General features: G+C 42.7%; 2 protein-coding genes across 2 annotated transcripts; both read left to right on the top strand.

Moving 5' to 3' along the window:
- The first annotated feature begins 1,092 nt into the window (after positions 1 to 1,092).
- Positions 1,093 to 9,529, top strand: LOC119742161 (short-chain collagen C4-like). The gene is made up of 6 exons (XM_038218202.1): positions 1,093 to 1,389; positions 3,737 to 3,920; positions 4,574 to 4,698; positions 6,190 to 6,289; positions 7,216 to 7,338; positions 7,798 to 9,529. The coding sequence occupies exons 1-6, from the start codon at positions 1,201 to 1,203 to the stop codon at positions 8,286 to 8,288; spliced, it is 1,212 nt and encodes a 403-aa protein (XP_038074130.1). The 5' UTR covers positions 1,093 to 1,200; the 3' UTR covers positions 8,289 to 9,529.
- Positions 9,530 to 12,598: 3,069 nt separating this feature from the next.
- LOC119741923 (macrophage receptor MARCO-like) lies at positions 12,599 to 18,753 on the top strand. The gene is made up of 6 exons (XM_038217876.1): positions 12,599 to 12,833; positions 13,508 to 13,676; positions 14,038 to 14,147; positions 15,136 to 15,217; positions 17,573 to 17,680; positions 17,901 to 18,753. Exons 1-6 carry the CDS (start codon positions 12,651 to 12,653, stop codon positions 18,386 to 18,388), a joined length of 1,140 nt encoding a protein of 379 aa, XP_038073804.1. The 5' UTR covers positions 12,599 to 12,650; the 3' UTR covers positions 18,389 to 18,753.
- Positions 18,754 to 21,459: the final 2,706 nt, after the last annotated feature.

Here is a 21,459-nt window from a genome sequence, read left to right as displayed (position 1 = left end):
GTTTTATTTTTGTCTTTGTCAAAAGAGGAGGTCGTGTCTGTTTAAACGGTCTTTAGACCTGGCCTATTAAAAGAGAGAAAGTAACATTTTAAGCGGTATCAAAACAGTATCAGAAATGTCATTAGTCTCGACAGCAAACTACATGTGACTAGAACACATCATCATTAACTGGGGCTCGGATACTAGATTGCCATAAGGCCACTTGTGAAAATTCAAGGAATTTTTTTCACAAAAATTTCCTTTGAAATTTACATGGAAACAAGAAAATGAGGAATGTTCAGATCTTCACTCTATATTACCTGCAGTTACCAGGTAAGTTGCATCCCAACAAAAATAAAGTTACTAGACATTTGATATTTTATTGCCAATAAAAGAAGCAAATTTCAAGCAGTTTTCCACAGTTGGCTGTTGGGCCCATAATACACAGAGGCAGGTAGTACCTGCAGAGCCCTAGGCTATTCATGCGGCCACATCAACTGCATTATAACAAGAAGGCAACACCAAACCAGTACATGTACATGTATAGCTGCAACGGCAGCAACAAATACAACAGTAACCTGGAAATAAATTTCCCAAATCGTTTCTTTAGTCAACAAAACGCTCAAGGTACACCTCTTTACCATTTTAAAGGCCTTTGTGTAAAATTGAGCCCTGTATCCTTCTCGGTACTTCCTTATTCCTGACATTAATGTGTCTTTATCCTGTTGAACTATGACACAATTTCATGGTACTTCCCTCCGTGGCTTTATGTCATGTGGTTCAACCTTTTGCATCCTCTCGTCCCTTGTTTTGCTTCCGCAAAATCTGATTTGTATCTTCTTCAAGCTTCAAAGGAACGCACCAGATGATTAACCGCTTAAAGAGGGGTTTTCGAAACCAAGGCTCGTTGCTGGCTTCGGCTTTACCAGTAGATTCCTAATAATTAAGCAGCCTTTTATGTTCAAACCAAAAGGAAATTCCTTGAATTGTGGACTCAGATGTAAGATTTGATGTACCAGAAGCAGAACACGGACCTATTTTGAGCCGGAATCCAAAGTCAGAAGTGTTCACAAATGCCCTGGAGCCTAAGCCGGGGAGGGAGCCAAAGTTAGAAAACACTAAAGTCTGTTTGCCAGGCTGACGAACTCACTAGGTATCTCGCAGTCAGAGTCCTGGGATCGAGCGGCAGTGCAGCATTCTTATTCTCAGTTACTTGACAACATGGCTCCCGATCACAAGCTTTCCGAGGTATCTGTCGATGGAGAATATCTCACGGGGAAGAACTACCCGGCTAAGAACGGGAGGTTCTGGCTCTGGTTTTTGGTGGGAACGCTGCTGAATGTGTGCCTCATCGCGGCCTCGGTCGGCCTGACCGTGATGTACGTCCACACGGAGCTGAAGTCACTCAAGGTAGGCCTGTATTATGTTTCCGATGGCGTTTCAGAGTCGCATCGAAACAAATTGTAAGATTTGAATTTATATAAAAAGGTGGACGTTCGAAACATTTTGGGGCGACAACAGGCGCAATCCGCCGAAATATCGACTGTTTCAGTTGTTTGGAAGGACTCCATTATTTTCTTGTCAACAGGAAATCGATACAGTTTTTAAGCTGTGGGAACTTTGAGGTTGGACAAGTCCATAAATTCGGACGTACATCCCATATACTTTAATGGGCTGCTGTTGGAAACACCATTAGTAGAACACAATTACAGACCTAACGTACCACCACCTTAATGACCTGGTAAATGTACATCATGTGGTCGGACGTACGTTGGATTTTAAGGAATTTCCCAACTGAAACCTAATTGGGGACTTCAGTCGCTCATCGTACTTTTTTTGGTTCGGTAAGAAACTTGAACGCCAGTCTTAAACGAATGAAAGCCTGTGAGAGTTGTCGGTCATGCTTAACAATCTCGTGTGATAAAATGCACGCTTAGATAAACAGTTGGGAAAGTCAGGTAACCCTGGCATAGAAAAGGCATTAGCGGATCATGCTGGAGTACTTGAGATCCAACATTGTGCGGGGGGGGGGGGGACTAGTAACTATCTTTATTCTCTGGAGGGGCGCTCAAAAACTGTGGTAAAATAAAAAAGGTAAAATAATGGCAGGGAGGGGCATGGCAGGGGCACAGGCCTTGAGAGTAAGAGGCTGTGCTCCCATTCTCCCTCCACTTTAAATAAGCCATTCCCAGATGCTAAATGGGGTTGGTTCCGATATAATTGGAGAGATATTCATTTTCATCTCTAATGTGGGTGAGAAGACGCATAGAGCGAAACACTCGACGAAGCTGCAGGAATCAATTCCGGCTTCTCTATTAAAGTCTATTGAAACAACCTTTGAAACCGAATTAGTGCAAGTGAACTCCTTCATGCTTCATAACACAATTTAGAGAGTTGAAAATGAGCTTGTGTCTTCATATTTTTAGAAACGTTGAAGTGATATATCTAGCCTCAGTATAGCGGATCTAGAGGAGGTGGATGTCGCATCCCAACCAACACCCCCACCGCCCCTCCCTTCAGCCGCTGACAAATGTTATAAAACTAGTCAAATGGATACAAAAATAATAACAGGAATGCTATAAAGTTGCTAAATTCTTCTTCAATTGCCCTAGAATGCAGGACAGAGCATTGTACAATCAAAATCAAGCCTTATGCACCGTTGCGTTAAGGGTTCATCACAATTATGAATTTGTAGTATACATGTATAATGCAGTCCCCAATACGCTGATTGGTGTTTGCTACCTCGATTTCTGCCGCTGGATTCCATTATTTAAGACCAACATCTGATTTTGTACCAATTTAATTTAATCTTTTTTTTTTTAAACAGTTGTTTTTTGTAATGTGTTTTGTATATTGTCCAAAAACACCTTCTCAACTCGGTAGATTAATCTGTAAGTGGTTTGGTATCGAACTCCACATGCGCACGTCCAGATTAACCATATCACGTCCGCAATGTTTGCAACATCTTTCTTGTTTTGAGTTCACTTTGAATCTCCGAAAAAAGGGGAGTTGCAATGTAGTTCACTCTGCCTACACTATCTTTTCTCCTTTCATTGCATGAAATGAACAATATTGCAGATGGCCTGTTCAATTATCATTGCCTCCATGAGTTGTGTAAATTTAGCTATAGCTGTGGTGTGATCATCCGGGAAAGGAAATCGTCAAATCTGGACGGGCATAATATTTATTTTGAGCAGTTGGAATACTCATTACTCGCCGGCTTGAACTTTCTTCTGGTGACCAGCTGACGCTTCGAGACAATTGAACTCATGATAAATCACCCGACGGAAATACCAGGAGGAAACCACAATGGGGAGCCATGCACGTGCTCAGTTTATGCGGGCAAAGGTTCGGGAATTTACTTGGCGATCTTTCAAAAATGATTTCGGTAAAATTCGAGAAAAGCTTAAACAATTTAATCTGGCTTAGAAAGTCTTGATGTATGAATTATCGTTTAGGCCTCCAGGTAATAAATGGGCAGGGAAGAAAGAATTTAGGATGCTTATCCCAAGCATCCATCCCTATACGAAAAAGCTGTCGTGCACTCTTCCACGTTTGTTACTGTCCGAGTGGAAACAAGAAAATAATTAAAATGTCCCAAGTAATGTGGATACTCGTTTCTCGTATTAAATACCTGGCAAAGTAATAAAATACACCACTCAAATGAGGATGAGTTAACCGGTGTCAACAATAATTCCAATCCTCATGCGAAATCGGCAAGCCCCTGAAACTGGTGTTTTTTGGGTTTTTTTAACAGGACCAGATGCAAATTCACGAAGAGCGTTTGGCATGGTTGGGAGATGCCTCGTCGAAACAAAACGCCGGGAAAGAAGGTGTCCCAACTTGGAAGTATGCCCAGTTGCGAACGAGACGAGATCAGGAGCCTCAAGTGTCGTCTGGCCGCAGCAGCCAACAAAATGCAACGCACCTTCCGGGTTACGGTGGGTAAAACTACAAATCATAATATCCATTAATTTTTAATCAAAAATCCTCAAGAGCCATAAATCGGAAATAATAATTGGCATTTCACTTCATTGAAAAGTAGGCCTCGATAAGGCCAAAAAAAAAATATTTGGTCTCTGGTCAGACCAAAGTTCCGGAATTGACGCGGCCACGCGGCTTTTTTTTTTTTTTCTTCAAGCTTGGATTGTACAGACAAGGTGGGTACTATTTTGCTTTTTTGGTGTCCTCATGAACATTGGTGTCCTCCATAATTTGCCTTGGTGCTTTCGATCATTTGCCTTGGTGCAATTTCCCATTCCTTGGTGCTCTTTGGTAAAAAGAAATTAGGAGGTGCGGAAATAGAGGGCGCTGTTGGAGCTACCGCGGAACATTTTGGGGAAAAAAAGATCGACGCGCATGATTAAAATCGACGCGCGCGCTGACCAGAGACCGACTTATTTTTTTTGTGTGGCCTAAGACACATTATTAAAGACAGAAAAGTTCCCTTTTAATAGGGAAAAGGAACATGACACCATTAGGTTTTGAACTTATACGGCGTTCATTATCCGAACACATGCATTGACCACTGAGTCACGATACTGGCTCGAAATCTAAAACCTCTCATCTCCAAGTACATTGCTTTATTCGACAGGATCAGGAAACGCAGGTGGTGTTGTCTGCCGGGACGGTCGTGATGGGAGAGATGGTAAGGATGGACATGACGGAGCCCAGGGCCCAGCGGGACCGGCCGGCCCAACAGGAATCAAGGGCGAAAAGGTAAACACAGGGTCCGCCCTTTGCCCAAAAAAAACTGCTGGAATTGACGCTTATGGGTGCAGACCAGTAAATCGGTCCGAAATTGCCTGCGCCGGCCAAATCACGATTTGCATGCCCTCAAAATCTTCGGTATTTGAGCATGCTGTGGGCCATGAACTTGAGGGTTTGTAGAAAATATGGGTGGAAGCCGTGCACAGGACTGGGAGCTTGTAGTTCTGTGTAATTTCGATGTAATTTGGACCCTAAAAGCGCTCTACTTTGCAATGGAGTGTAGGCATCGTTTTTCAAAATGGCGATGGGCTTCAGGACTATTTTCAGGGGTGATCATCTTCAGATGGAAATTTCTCCTAAAAGTCATCAGTTGACCCCCGAAAATCGAAAAGAAAATGAAAGATGATGAAATAAGCTTTAATTTGATGTGTGTCTCAAACACCTTGGAGAGTTGTGAGTATTTTCCCCGAATTTTTGAAGTGGGAGCATTTACCATTGGGGTCTATGGAAGTTTATTTACTGGTCTGCTACCTTATAGGTAATATCTGCATTAGCATTTTTTTTTTTTTTTAGATTATGGATACAGTTGGAGGTCACTTTTTCGAGTGGTAAATACGAACTCTTGAAAGCGCCTTCGAATTGTGTCCACCACACATTAAAAAAAAAAGCTAAATAACCCGGCAAAATTTGAAAAATCTTCTACAGTTCAATGTGCAGCACTAAGAGTGCAAGATTATGTCATTATGTTGGTAGTTTCGTTAGTTGGGGTGTAAAAAAAGCGAAAAAGTGACCTGATAAAATAGAAACCAAACGAATTATTGAATAAATCCAATGCACAAAGATGTAGGCCTACTATAATTATGATGGACATATGCAGGATATCCTAACTTTATCAGGATTTTCTGTAAAAGTGTTAAATATGATCTTAACGACACCGAAGTGTCTTGAGTGAGTCCAGGGAAGGGATGGTTGGGCTGGATGACCATCCCCTTTCAGGGGCGGATCCAGGAATTTTCGCAGAGGGGGGGTGTTTCATCAGAATTTTGTTTTGAAATGTAGACAGGTTGTGTATTTTGAAGAGCTGGGTTTTTTTTACTCACCTCCCCCCCCCCCCGGATCCGGGCCTGCCTTTCCCTCTGACCGACCAATGTTGATTATTTACACAGTGGAAAAATACATTTTTTTTTTTACGGTCGATCTAACAGGAACCGCACCTGATGCTTAACTGCTTATAGAGGCACTTTTCACGCGTTGAACTCCTCATTCACCCCTACCCCTTTTTTAAGTTTTAAACTTCAACAACACATCCCTGGCCCCCACTTTGGAAAATCCACGATCCTCCCCTAAAGAGTATTGTAGCATAAAAATAGCATAATAAAAGAAAACCCGTATTAGGCCTAACAAAGTTACCAACTTGAGTATACTTCCGATTAGGGATCTAAATGATTGATTTTGGCTTTCCAGTGATGATGTTAACTAATTCTAATCTAACCTTAACAGGGAGATCCTGGCATTGATGGGGATCAAGGCTCATCAGGAGTGATGATGCACAGACGGGCCAAGCGAGCCCTCGGCGACGGGGATTCGTCTCTTACAGCAGGTGATGAGCTACAAACATTACAAGATTAATCCATCTGACACATTTCCAGAGATTTTTTTTTATTACGAATGACCGCTTTATGAATGTGGGAAAAAAATTTCCCTGGTGGGCCAAATGAAAACCCCGTCCCTTTTTTTCTAATATGGTCGCCACGCCCCCAAAAAGGGTATGTTCGAGATGGCTCCACATCTGGATTTTTTTCCTCATGAATATAAACGTTTATGAGAAGTTTCATTCTTTCATAATGTGGGCACAATTTGCCCAAGGTGGGCATAATAATTACGCCCCCCCCCCAAAAAAAAGGTGCTTTTCTGGTGGCTCCACATCTGGAAAACACACATATAACCTATATAATTATGTCTTTGTGAAGTTTCCTGCTTTTGTGACAAGTGGGAACAATCGATTTCACTGCGGGCATGATGAGTCTCCCCCTTTTTAAATGGCTGCCACGCCCCTAAAAGGGTAAAGTTGCGATGGCTCCACATCTAAAACATTTTCTGGCATGAACATAAACATCTGTGCCAAGTTTCACACTTTTATGAAAAAGTGCACAATTTTTTCACACATACGCTGGACTAAGACGGTAATGTTCAGTCATGGTGTTTGTCGTGCTGCATTGTGAGACGGTTTATGCTGCATAAATTCCCATTCGTAGTGCAGTGTCCCCCGCGTTGCAACGTACCGTATACCTTTCATTGCTCACTTACGATCTTTCCGTAAAATGACCAGCAGATTTCATCCGGCCACTTTTATTGCAGTGTCCGTTCCGTGGGGCGCACTTAACACAAAACAGACTGTTAAAAACGCTTTCATTGCCAAAGCCGCCTGAGGGTCTCACATTATTCCTGGTCCCATCATTTTCATCTGATTGAGGCGTATTATTGCAATACAATTATTCTACCTTTTATTGCCTCTTACTGTTACAGAAAATCGGGAGTCAGGCGCACATGACGTGTATCCCACATTGAAGCCGTCTGGGGGTGAGACCTACGTCCGATGGGGGCGCACCACTTGTCTGAATGATACAAGCACGGAGCTCGTGTATGCGGGTATGTAGCTTCTTTGTTCACCACAAGTGCAAAATAAAGATTGTAAAAGCGTAATATCTTAACTCTTATCCTAAAGTACACTATAGTCTTAAGCTTGAGATTCACACTAGTTGTACGGTACCCAAAAAATGGCGTCATTGCTCTCTAAAATGTGAAAGAATGGGAAAAACTGTTTTTGAGTGATTTTTCACTGCTTTGGAGAAAAGATTTGCATCTTTTTGAGTAATAGTTCACAATGGACCACAGTGAAAACCGCTCAAAAAGAGTTAATTAACTACCACTCTTTTTGAAGGGCCATAATGGGGGAAACCTTTGAGTGGTTTTTCACTCTTTCACATTTAGAGAGTACTGCGCCCTCTTTCGCTAAAGAAAAAATGGCCGATCAGACTCTGGTTACGCCACTGATAATGCGTTCTTTAAAAAGCTTTATTTGAAAAATATTGTCATTTGTGTTCACAGGCATTGCCACGGGTGCGCATTATAGTAACAAGGGTGGTTCTGTTGATTTCTTCTGCCTCCCGTCTGACCCAGAGTGGGCGGCCTCTCACAACGACGGGCTCAACTCCAACTCCTTCCTGTACGGGATGGAGTACGAAGTTTCCGGCTTTGATCCCTTCTCCCACGAGAACGCCGAGTTCCTCCAGGACCGTGACGTCCCGTGCGCCGTATGCCGCCTCGTGGACCGCGGGACCCAACTGCTCTTCCCGGCCAAGCTCGGCTGTCCGGAAAACTGGACGGAGGAGTACAGAGGCTTCCTCATGTCTGGAAAATACAACCATGAGCAGCGGTCCAAAGCCGTGTGCGTGGACGAGGCGCCAGAGGCGATCCCCGGCAGTAAGACCAGCCAGGACGGCGCGCTGCTCTACATCATTGAGGGGCAGTGTGGCTCCCTCCTGTGCCCCCCTTATGTCGACGGGCGTGAAATAGCATGCACAGTCTGTAGCATCTAGAAATCAATGCACGGTCTTTATACCCGACCCCGTCTTGATATCACTGTTGTCTACAAGAGGGCGTCAGTATACTACATGTATTACCTTTTTCATTAGATTCGGCGTCGGCTCCATTTTACCTAGAGTTTTGATCAGTAGAAAGAAATGACTGTACGTCGGTAGGAGTTAATACTTAATGATATTGTATGTTGTGAGCGTTCCTATAGTAACAAATAATGATTGGGTTTTTTTAAACCAAGCCCGTTGTTTGGTTGTTTCTGAAAAAAACCCAGTAACTTCAATCTATGCTGAACAGTCGGATCCCTTCCCAAGTCCCACTGCCGTGTAACAGTGTAAACAGGAATCAATCTATAAACACCAAGGCTTTGCTAAGACGCATCCTTAAAATGTGTTACTGCGCATGGTTTGAAAAAGACTCAGACTTAAGTACCAATCCGTTTACAAACTCTTTGACATTTTCAGCATAACCTTTTGTCCAAATACTCATATTTCAACCCGCAGTCAAAAGACAAATACTCTTGTTTTTTTGGTAGGTTTAATTTCCACTGCACCAACGTTTATTTAAGTATCCTCGTCGGACTCAGCAAAGGACCCGATTACAAAACTATCTACACTATCTCCGAGCAGAGGTGACTGTGATCCAGTGAATATAACTCTGATAATATAACTTTCAATCAAAGAATACCACTCAGATGCATGAATTTTATTAAAGTGATAATTATCCTTTGCTTATTATGAAAAATACATGCCTATTATAAAAGATACTTGAAAAGAAGTAGGCGACCCAACTGGTGATGGGCTGGAAACAGGTTTATTATTGACTCCGGTTATGGGTACAGGGTTGGTGGTCGGGATGCAAAAGCCAGTGGTGTGTGTATATGATGTGTAGATGCAACAATCACGTGTGGGCGTGGTAGGTGTGTGGTTCTAAAAGGAGGAATAAACACAAAGGGGAACTAAATTACTTTGTGCACATGCAGGGTAGGCCTAGGAAACCTATAACAATTTACATCTAAACACACTGTGTGCCCATGATTAGTCTAGCGATATACATGTAGGCCTACATAACATGATTTACATGAACACAAAATGGAGGAAAAGGGCCTAAATACTTATAAACACCGCGCCATACGTTGGTATAATAGCACATAATTTATGGAAAGACCATAACACATTCTCAGGAAACCCTCAATTTTCCCAGTAAAGTACCCACAAAACATGTGTATCCGCTCCGTTCACAAGCACCCCCTCACCAGCAAAGGAAGTACAGTTGGGGGTGACCGACCGACGCCATCTTGACTGCAATTCATTTGCTGCAAAGCGCGGCCACTGCGTGTACATAGAACAAATCCCCTGGTGTACGTGCGTCACACACAAGGAACGGTGCGCGTCAACCAGTGAAATATCACGCCCATGGGGCGTCGTTGTTAGGTAAAAGAGCGCCCTCTTTTGGTAGCGCACGGAGCTCATACATGTATAAGCACGCGTATGGCATGACATGTTCCCATACGTTATGCTCGGCTGTTTTGAGAACTGGACGGAGGAGTACAGAGGCTTCCTCATGTCCGGATATTACGACCATGAGCAGCGGTCCAAAGCCGTGTGCGTGGACCAAGCCCCGGAGGTGGTCTCTGGCAGTCACGCTAACCAAGACGGAACACTTCTGTACATCATAGAGGGGGTCTGCGGGTCCCTCCATTGCCCCCCGTACGTCAACGGGCGTGAAATAACCTGTACCGTCTGCAGCATCTAAGGCGGCTGACATGTCACTCTATAGTCAATAGTATTGTGCCGACGTCTGGGAAATGATGACCGGAAGTGACCTCATGGTCTAGAGTAACATTATTTGCTGTTTGTCTGTTTGACATGATGTGCACTTGCGCAGTTGTAATGCTTGCACTTGTCATGCTTGTAATGCTTATAGTTATCATATAGATATAGATTGGGAGTTCGTTCAAATACCAGAAAACAATTTCTGAAAGCCTGAATATGGCCTACAAGCACCCCATAACGATTATTAGCCTATATTAGCGCTGTTTGTTTTGTGTTAAGTCGTTTTTATTTTTACCCAAACCAAATAGCGCCCTCCTAGTGCGTTGGCCAAATATCAAATAGTCTATATGAAGATTAGCATTTTACCTCGCTTTCAAGTTAATATGGCTGACTCGTAGATAAAGCCTATTGAAAATCGTGTACATGGGCTGGTGAAACTTGTTTATTTCTGCAGGAATATGGACTCCGCGTATAAGCACGCCCTCAACGGTAATAAATAGAAAGTTGGGAGGGACCATTTGGAGAGATTCTGAACCAATTGCCGATGTGTTCCCTCATACTGAAGTTCTGTGGAAAAACCTGACAGTTTCCCCAGCTGTCTTGGAAATACATATCGTCTTTTAACTTTATTTCTTGCTTATCTACATACTTACCTGGTTACTAATAAAGGAGAAAAAAAAGGAGGGAAAGTATGAATTTTAGATTGTGTCGTAGTTAACAGGATACAGAAATATACATATAAATAAATGGCTTTGCCTGTTGCCCTGAAGAATTACTTGTTCCTGAATATCCACAATATTTTGGTTTAGTTGTATTGAATTGTTTTGATTTTTCTGAATTGTTCTGGATGTATTGCGCCATGATCGTCATTTGTTTCGGATTATAAATGGGCATTATGCCTGTACGTGTAAAGGAGACCCGGTATCGTAATTTCTTCGAACGGTGGAAGACACCGGTTATTAGCGAGACATTTTCATGTCTCCCTATAGTGTCACAGCCTCGCTTTAGAGGCAAAATTGTACAGTCGCAATTAGATTATTTTTGCTGCTCGTGGTCTAATTAGTAAACATACCGACATTTGTGGGAAAAGGACGAGGGAATATTGGGTAAGGGCACATTTAAATTTGAAAAAATGTGTGCACAAGTTTATGGGGATGTTTCTTTTTACCTTGTTTCACTTACCTTACTAACCTAATTTAAAAGGTGAAAAAAAGACGTAGCCTTCGCGAATGGAAAAGGTCTTACTGGGAAACGGAAGTAGTGTTCATTTTCAAGCAATTTACGAAACTGCTGTCTTGCACCGGTGACTCAAAAAAGGTTTTATGCAAACTAGTCCCAAATCTTTTAACTTTTTTTTCTGTATATGACTAAGTATGCAAAACCTTGTGTATCTATGAACGCAGTAAAGGAGTTCTCTGACGATCGTGCCGGAACCTCACGACGTATACAAGAACTTAAGGTACTTATCTGGTACACTACGTTGGTAAAAAAGATATCACCACCCATGGTCACTCGCAAGTTTATACACAACCAATGAAACAGGCCTGGTGTAGTCTGAAACGATAACATAATAGGGCCAGGCGGAATTCATACAAACAAGTATTCTTTTTACCATGTTATAATGAGAGATGATGGAGTGGGGACAGAAACAGAAATTGTTCTCATTCAGCAGGAATGCGTATTTTGGAACACTCTCTGTACACGCACCTTGCCAGTAGCATAACTCGAAGGGTTCCAATATTTTATACTTAGGTCTAATTATCCCAAAATAATTTCCTGCTGTCAGTCCACTAGCTTTGTTACCCTCTACACATCCATAAGTTGCACACCCAACATTGTGCCCCTGTCCTCAAAGTGTTTGCGCATACTGAAGGAAAAGAATATGCAGTGGGCACGGGACGGGGCTCTTTCCTATTCTGGAGGGGACCCTCAATGGGTTTGGTCGTAGTTTTGAACGATACAAAGCTGAGAGGCCTTTAGCACGTGCCATGTGCCCCACTCCCCGTTTACGCTCATTGCGAATCTTCAGTTGTCAAAATAAAGCATAAAACAACCTTTAAGTAAGACAAACTTTGTGGAGCAGACTTATAGTCCTTGCAGATGAGGGAAGACGTATGACCATGGTTTATGTACGGTTAAGTTTGCCAGTGTACTCCATATAACAAAGTTCCTTTGTAAAACAATGCCACAGTGACTAATGTATGGCCTTTGGGTGCAAAGGGTGACTTGGGTTTATCGTTGTTTAGGCTCAAATGATCTGCACCATGCCAACGAGGTAAATATTGTTACTTCGATGAGAATAACAGAGACCAACGCAGAGAAACATTTTGGCGTCAAAAACCTTACATTAAACCCCTCCCCATGATGTTTGACCAATCACAATGGTGATTGATGCCCCGACATGCGTGTAGTTGTGTATGACGCATGCGTCAACGTGTTGGAACATGGAGTGGGTTTGTGTCGATGCCGTGCCCACTTGCACTTGCAATGGGCGGGGCTTAATCGATCGGTTTAATAAAAGTGACACATACAAATTTAACCAGACACATCTTCATTGCGAGTCGAGTGAACACCTCAACCATCGTTGCAATGGCACCAATGAACAAGTCCTCAGATATTGGAATGGAAATGTTTGACCAAAGCAAACAGTCCAACAAGAATGCTGTGTTTTGGCGTTGGTTTGTGGCAGGGACACTGCTGAACCTGTGCATCACATCGGTCCTGGTTGGCCTGACTGTGTTCTACGTCCACACGGAGCTACAGTCAGTAAAGGTCAGTCATTTGTCAACCTGGATGTTTTGTTTTAATTTTGACATGTTTATCAAAAAAGCGAAGAAATGAAATGAAATGAATGAAATGGGATACATTTTATAATGACTGAGATAGACAAGTACGGTTTAGGCTGCGTAAGTATTGCAATTATACAAGGTATCAATATAATGAATACTAATCTGACAAGGATACGTTTGTTCAATATATCGACTTGAAACTCTCAGTGAGTTTGCATGTTATAAAGGCTAGTTTTGCAGCTCTACAGCCCCTACGTCATGGATGAGTGAGTTCCAATAATTCATGTAATTCCTGTGCTGCTAAATGTCGGCACTCAGGGAACTGCATATTTGAAATTGAAGAGAAGTTATTATTATACAAATTGATTACGAATTAGCGTATCATGTTGCATGTATATAAATAAAAAAATCCAAACAAATATTTTCCGTTTATTCCTTAAAATTAGCCGTTACAGGCAAATTGCGGCCATGACGTAAGTAGGTTGTTCAACAGCCAATTGCAACTTCAGCACAAGAAGGATCAACGATTGAAAGTTTATAGAGCAACTTAATAATCACCGAATGAAACTATATCTCCAAGGAGAACGTCACACTAGATTCTTTCTGCTGACCATTTTATTTTCGATTTCCAACACATCCTGTGTCTGTTTTTATCAGCAACGAATAGCGAGCAACGAAGAGCGTCTGTCATTAGTCGAGAAGGCCATGCCACAAGAAAATAATGACCCGACTTCGACGAATACCCAACTGCGAATTCGAAGGGACCAAATGCCAGTTAGCCACAACGCCGACCAAAATCTGACGCTTCCATTTCGACGGGACATTGGTAAAGAATTTTGTACTTTTCGAAAGAGAAAACAAACCATATTTTTATTTAAGAAGTTACTCCAAAATCCTGACAAGTTTGACCTGAAATATTCAAATCACAGAAGGGAAGGTTCTGATGACCCGATCTTTGAAAGTAAAATTCTTTCTGAAATCTGGAAGGAAAAAGTCTGCTCAAAGATCATAACTCCAGGCCTGATCCGTTAACTTCGCGATTTACACCTTAAATTATCATCAGTAGTGGTTTTTATGCATTACTTTTTTTCATTGCTGCTGTTGAAACGGATGCTATTTTCTCTCCTGAGAGTTCTTCCGTGCTAGTTTTTGTTTAATCGTATGTTTTTTTTCTTCACAAAATCAAGGGCCTTTTGAATATGGAGGCTGTCGTGACGGTAGGGACGGACGTGATGGACGAGATGGAATTCAGGGCCCAGCAGGCCAGCAAGGCCCACAAGGGGTCAAAGGTGAACCGGTACGAATCCCAAACAGACATTCCTCAGATGATCCAGTTGTCAAAGAAGTCGCCACAAAGTTTTCCAAAGCACCAAACTTGGCAGATTTGTAGCTGTAATATATACGGACGATTTCGACACGCTGCACCATAAACCGATATTTTTTCCCAAAGATACCACTTTTAACGACATTGTTGACAGTCATCCTGTCTATACAAAATCCTTCACTGTTTGTTTTTATTACCAAGCGCACACAAGTACTGTTAGAAGCCTCATAAATAAACTCCTTTATACGCTGAAGTCAAAGATCAGAAATACCGCCGAGTCCTTGTGCAAAATATAGTTTTTGCTGGCGGATGTCAACTCTTCCACAAAATGCTATTTGCGCTATATCTCTTGGTTGCACACTGCATTTTGAATCGCTCCTTCAAACAATTTTGAGTGACATTGTTTTCGAGTTGAGTTCAAATGTCTGTCCTCGGTCCTAGTCCTCTTAAAGTCCTCGGAGTTCATACCCGAGTCTGGATCCTCCGAGACCAAGTGTGAATCCCTCAATCTAAATCAGAGTCTTCACAATCCAACTCAATTTGGGTTGGAGTCGAAATCATATCTTCCTAGTCACCCGACATCCTTATTCCTATAGGGGGCGTTGTTCTAAGCGGACGATCATGGGCACTTTCGGCCAGTAGGTGACGCTCTTCATCCTGGCACATTTGCCGACGGACACACGATTCTCCCGTCAGCAAGACAATTTACAACACAAAGCTATTCTTTCTCTTCACCGAATTTTGAACGTCGAGGCACAGTGGGGGCTCAGTATACTCCAGCAGGTGGCCCGTCCCCCGTGCCCCCCCCCCCTCCCCACTTGGTTGCACCACTGCTTCCTTGTGTCCACCATCTGAAAAACTAACATGGGCTCGACTCTCGCTACGCTAAGCCATACTCTACTCATATACCTATGAAACTGAGGCTTGCTTGATTAAAACCAGCATATTTTTTATTCGGCAGGGCTTACCAGGTGCTGCTGGAATTCGAGGACCTCCTGGCAAAGCCGGACCCAGAGGCCTGAAGGGAGACTCAGAGGACACGGGTTCGTTTCGCCTTTGTTATATTACATCCAAAAAATGTGAGAGATAAACAAGATGTACGATTTACAGGTGCACTCTCCGGGCCCTTTATTACACACTGAGGTTTTTCCTGACAAAATATTGTTCGCTTTATTTTTACGAAAGCTCTGGCAGGAGCTTCTACATGTCACTTGGTGGTCGGTTGGTCGGTTGGTCTGTCGGTCCCCGAAAATTGACCAAAAACATTTTGACTAAAAATTGACCAAATGCCATGCTGTCGTCAGTAAAACGCACTTTTAAAGATAGTTATCGGAAAACGGGCTTTGACTCCATCGATGCGCATGCGCGTCTATTTTTTATCGCATACGTCTTTCCCCGGAAGATTGACCAAAAACGAGCCCCCTAAGTTTCCCGTAAAATATAACTACCAAGTTTTAATTGAAAGAAAAAAGAAATGAAATATTTAACAAAAATTGTTTGTAACAATTCGTAAAGTTGTTTTTGAAAACTTTGTAAATGGAGGCAAGATAATGCGCAGTAATGTTATAGTCACGTGGCATACAGCGCGCTATTTTTATGGGAAACTTATAAGGGCCTACAGGGCTTATTTTGGTCAATATTCAGGACGTGATTTTTCCGTGGGACGGCGCGGCGGCTCAGGCTTGTGCATTGTAAGGCGACCATAGCTTATCGTGCACTCGCACTTGTTTACTATTTAAGGCGACTGCGACATTCCGAAAACAAGTTGCCTTGTGGGTTGTTTTTGCACACGAACGGTGCCGACATGCAAGTAGACTGGTTCCCGGTCCCGTTAATTGATCCCTAATGGTGAAAGAGAGGTATGAACCCTTCCAGTTCCAAAAACTGGATTGTTTTTGAACTGCGGACAACTAATTCGAACTTCGTGAAGTCATCATTCCATAACTTAGGCCTAAACTGGGCCGATTTTTTTCACACAAAAATCCATTTGCGGATGAACGTAAGAAAAGCTCGGACATTTCTTTTTTTCATTCAAATGGGTGTTTCATACAATCAGTAGGCTACTTTTTTTTTTACTGGGGAATGCACTACTCGAATTATCAAACTGTGCGTTGAGGTTGCTGATCAACCTTTTTAAAGGCGCTTGATTGGGATAAAGTCCCTCCAAGTCCTCCCATCAAAATATGACCAGATCTTGCGAAATGAGTGATCAGGATAATATTACCACTTGGCCTATTTGTTTTTATGGGCAATGCAAAGAGCATAGTACACTCTTCATCTTTGTACATCGCCTGGTTTGACATCTTGGTTAAAATGTTGATTTTTCCAACCCTTTCTGAGCCAGTATCTAAATTTCACCTGTAACTTGCTCCTGCCTGGATGATTTTCAAACCGCGTAATGTAGTTAAATGGGTTTATTCTGAAAGTGAAAAGGACCCCCCAAAACACGAGCCAAATATCTCATCAGAGTTTTTTCCTACTTCAGCAATGTGTTTATGCTGATAGATGACCTCTGGCATGTTTACCATTGTAGCTGGGAAAATTATAAACAGAGAAATGTGAGTAGCCTTGATTTTAGGCTGGCTCCCAGGTGTAGGGATCACATGTTTATACGAGTCTATGTAAATCGTAATTTTCCCGCAAAATCTGAGCAAGCCCCTGAGGGGTGCAGCCCAGTAAATCGGTCCAAAATTGCCTACGCCAGCCAAGTCACGATTTGCATGCCCTCAAATTATTCGGTATGAGAACATTTTGTGAGCCATGAATTTGAGGGTTTGTAAAAAGGAGAGTGGAATTCAGCCGTACACAGGACTGTGAGCTTGTATTTCTGTGAAATTAGGATGAAATTTTCAAAATGGCGATGGGCTTCAGGACGGGTGATCATCTTCGGATGGAAAGTTCTCCCAAAAGTCATTGAATTCCACCCCCCCCCAAAAAAAAGTAAGAGAAAATGAAAGAAGATGGATAAGCTGTATAATTTGATGCGTGTCTTGCATCGGAGAGTTGTGAGTATTTTTAATACTAATTTTGGGAAGTGCGCATAATTCCACTGAGGTCTACGGCAATATATTTACTGGTCTGGACCCGGAGGCCTGTCAAGACAGTGAAACCCCCTCTAAAGGACGCCTCATGATGGTCCATACTAGGATCTGCTGATATATGACTTCCGGCAGGTTACAATGCAGCTGAAATTTAGAAAACAGAGAAATATTTGGTAGACCTATAATTCCAGGCTCGCTCAGAAAAGGCAATTCACTCAAAGTAAACAACTCTGTTGACTTTGGTCATCATTGATTTTGGTAAATTTCAACCTATTTCTACAATAATTTTATACATGATAATTGTTTTCCTTCTTCTTCTTCTTCTTCTTTTTTTTTTTTTTTTTTTTTTTTTTTTAGAGCCAAGCGACCACCGTGACAACATAAGGGTGTCAGGGGGAGAGACTTTCATCAGATGGGGGCGCACTATTTGCCCCAATCACACAGGCACGGAACTGGTGTACGCAGGTAGGCCGTGCAATGATATTATGGAACTGTTTAAAAGAGAATTGTTTGGTAAATTATTCTTTGTGTGTTAGGGATGGACACACTCTGCATTGGGGGCTGTTCAGAGCGGACAATCTTGAATACTATCGGACGCTTGACTCCCTCTAGAGATTCCCTTGTTCCCGATCTCGTAAACTATTCCTTTGTGTTGATATATGCATATTTTTAAATCCCAATGAAGGCTTCGCAACCGGTGCGCATTACACCCACAAAGGCGGCTCCGTGGATTTTATCTGCCTTCCCACTGATCCTGACTGGGCGGCATCTTACAACGACGGGGTGAACTCGCAGTCGTATCTGTACGGAACGGAATACGAATTAGGCTTCGATCCGTTCTCCCACGAAAACGCCGAGGTCCTTCACAACCATGACATGCCTTGCGCCGTGTGCCGCCTCGTGGACCGCGGGACCCAGTACCTGTTCCCAGCCAAGCTCGGCTGTCCTGAGAACTGGAGGGAGGAGTATAGAGGCTTCCTCATGTCTGGACATTACGCCCACGAGCAGCGGTCCAAAGCCGTGTGCGTGGACCAAGCCCCGGAGGTGGTCTCTGGCAGTCACACTGACCATAACGGAGCACTGTTGTACATCATAGAGGGGGCCTGCGGGTCCCTCCATTGCCCTCCGTACGTCAACGGGCGTGAAATAACATGTACCGTCTGCAGCATCTAAAGCGACTGTCATGTCACTCTAGCCAATGGGATAAATTTGTACCGACGTCTGGGGAATGATGACCGGAAGTGGACCTCATGATGATTATTTGTTGTTTGTGTCTTGATGTGCACATGCGCAGTTGTCATGCTTGCAGTTATAATGCTAGTAATGTTTGTCACTTGATTATAGTTATCATATAGATATGGATTGGGAGTTCATTCAAACCCCAGCAAACAAAATATATAGGCCTGAGTGTGGGCTCCGTGCATAAGCACAAACACAACGATTATTGGCCTATTTGAGGTATGGCAGGCACAGGAGGGCGCTGTTTGATTTGGTTAAAGTCTTTTGTATTTACCCAACTATCGCCCTCCTATTGTGTCGGCAATACCTCAACAAAAATTAAAATTTTACCTAGCTTTCAAGTTAATATGGCCGACTCGTAAACAAAGCCTATTGAAAATCTTGATGTGCACATGGGCTGGTTAAACTTGTTTATACAGATGACGAGTTAGTTAAACCTCATTAACTCCCAATGTCTGGGTATGGACTCCGCGCATCAGCACCCCCTCAACGGAAAAAAAGAGAAAGATGGGAGGGACCAATGGGAGGGATTCCGAACCAATTGCCGATGTGTCCCTCATACTTAAATTCACGTGAGTGGTGACGAAGCGCCATCTAGTGTTCATGCACGGAGTCCATAATACGTAGAGGCTCAGTTATTCCATCAAAGATGATCTTTACATTGTGCCAGAAACGTCGATCCTGATTAAACTACTTCGCTTTGCATTCAAATCTTAACAATGTATGCGCTATTACAATGTACTTAAAGATTGTTTGGTATCGCTGATCTTATACCTTCACATTTATATTAAGGCAACTAATAGACTATGTAGTTTATAGCATTAAATTACTTACATAAATGTGTTATCAAAATGTCGTGAACACTTCACAGCCAAAAGCACGATCAGTATTGTACCCAGACAATGATTTGATGTTAGAAATAAACGTTTTGTCATCAGCATGGGGAGGATGTGCACTGTTCCAAGTTTCATTTTGTCTTTGTTAAAAGAGGAGATTGTGTCTGGTTACACGGTCTTTAGACCTGGCTTAAGCATTTAAAGAGAAATAACATCGTTGGTGGTATCAAAAACGATGTTAACAACGACTGAAAATCAACGTAACAACAATGCCATTAACCTCAACATCAAACTATGAGCAGTGACACATCATCAACATCAGGTGTAGCGCAACTGATACATGTACATGTACTGATGGAGATACTTGACTTGACTTGACTGTATCCTGGGCCATATAGCCACATGTGGAAAAAACCTGAAAATGTCCCCAGCTGTCTTGGAAATACAAACCGTCTTTTAACTTTATTTCTGGCTTCAATAGCTACATTTTGGTTACTAATAAAGAAGTAAAATAACATACTAACAGGGGGGAAACGTTGGCATTGCTAGAAAGGACGAAAAGTATGAATTTTAAATAGTTTCCTAGTTAACAGGATACAGAAATATAAATGCAAAAGGCTTTGCGTGTTGCTCTGAAGACTTAGTTGTTCCAGAATATCCACAATATTTTTGGTTTAGTTTTGATTTTGAATTGTTTTGATTTTCTGAATTGTTCTGGTTGTATTGCGCCATGACCGTCATTAATGTGACGGATTATAAATTGCCATTATGCTTATTATTATTCTACTGAATGCTAGGGCGACATACCTTATTGGGGCGACATAATTATAACTGTCACCCTTTTGAACGCGGTAAGGGAGTTCTCTGACGATCGTGCCGGAATCTCAGTACTTATAGAAGAACTCATTGATCATGCAAACGCACCTATAGAGTTGGTGTACTACGTTGGCAAAATTACATTTAAATAATTGGGGAAATATACCATTACCCATGGCCACTCTTAAGTTTGTATACAACCAATAGTCCATTTAGGTATAGGCACGATGTAGTCCGAGACGATAATATAGGGCCAGACGGAATTCATACAAAGAGTATTCTTTTGGCCATAAAATATAATGAGAGATGATGGAGTGGGGACAGAAACAGAACATTTTCTCATATACGGCAGGACGCACCTTAACGTAACATAACTCGACCGGTTCCAATATCTTATACTTAGGCCTGTAGCCCAAAACAATTTCCTGCGGTCAATCCACTAGTTTTGTTACCCTCTGCACATCCATAAGCTGCACACCCGACATTGGGCCCCCCAGTCTTCAAAGTGTTTGCGCATACGAACTGAAGTAGACTTGAAATCAAGTCTGTAATGAGTGGTTTTAATCGCGTCCGCCGCGCGCGACTGCCAAGCTCTGTGCCGGGGGTACGACATACCGCATGCTGTCCTAGTAGCGGGGACGCTACGTACATTTTCGACCCCATGCGTGTGCGATCCCATGCGTGTGAACGGCGGTGGCATGGCCGGTTTGCGGATTCTGGCGCTGATGACGGACATAAACCACTATAGTCTAACGACTTGCCATCAAGTCTAGTACTGAAGTAGACTTGAAATCAGGTCAGTAATGAGTGGTTTTAATCGCGTCCGCCGCGCGCGACTGCCAAGCTCTGTGCCGGGGGTACGACATACCGCATGCTGTCCTAGTAGCGGGGACGCTACGTACATTTTTGACCCCATGCGTGTGCGATCCCATGCGTGTACTGCATTACACGACTTGCCATCAAGTCTAGTACTGAAGGAAAAGAATATGCAGTGGGCACGAGACGGGGCTCTTTCCCTCAATGGATTTGGTCGAAGTTTTGAACGATACAAAGCTAAGAGAGCAGGGGCTATTTGCCCCCCCCCCCTCCCCGTTTACGTTCAGTGCAAATCTTCCTTTGTTAAAATCCAACCTTTATGTGAAGTAAGACAATCTTTATGGTGCAGACCTATATCGTCCTTGCAGACGAGGGAAGTCGAATTGCCACGGTTTATGTACGTTAAATTTGCCAGTGTAAGTTCCTTTTTAAAACAATGTCATTTAATGTATGAGCTTAGGGTGCAAAGGGTGACTTGGGTTTATCGTTGTTTACGCTGAAATGGTCTTCACCATGCCAACTGGGTAAATATTGTTT

This window comes from Patiria miniata, unplaced genomic scaffold (genome assembly GCF_015706575.1).
Source record: "Patiria miniata isolate m_02_andy unplaced genomic scaffold, ASM1570657v1 HiC_scaffold_5, whole genome shotgun sequence".
NCBI classification, from domain to species: Eukaryota; Metazoa; Echinodermata; class Asteroidea; order Valvatida; family Asterinidae; genus Patiria; species Patiria miniata.
The sequence above is the reverse complement of the archived record's forward strand: the minus strand, read 5'-3'. Positions and strand labels throughout refer to the sequence as shown.

Coding starts and splice junctions, on each gene's coding strand:
- LOC119742161 (XM_038218202.1), top strand. CDS start 1,201: ATGGCTCCCGATCACAAGCTTTCCGAGGTATCTGTCGATGGAGAATAT. Junction 1,390..3,736: donor CGGAGCTGAAGTCACTCAAG/GTAGGCCTGTAT, acceptor TTTTTTTAACAG/GACCAGATGCAAATTCACGA. Junction 7,339..7,797: donor CACGGAGCTCGTGTATGCGG/GTATGTAGCTTC, acceptor TTGTGTTCACAG/GCATTGCCACGGGTGCGCAT.
- LOC119741923 (XM_038217876.1), top strand. CDS start 12,651: ATGGCACCAATGAACAAGTCCTCAGATATTGGAATGGAAATGTTTGAC. Junction 12,834..13,507: donor CGGAGCTACAGTCAGTAAAG/GTCAGTCATTTG, acceptor TGTTTTTATCAG/CAACGAATAGCGAGCAACGA. Junction 14,148..15,135: donor AAGGGGTCAAAGGTGAACCG/GTACGAATCCCA, acceptor TTTATTCGGCAG/GGCTTACCAGGTGCTGCTGG.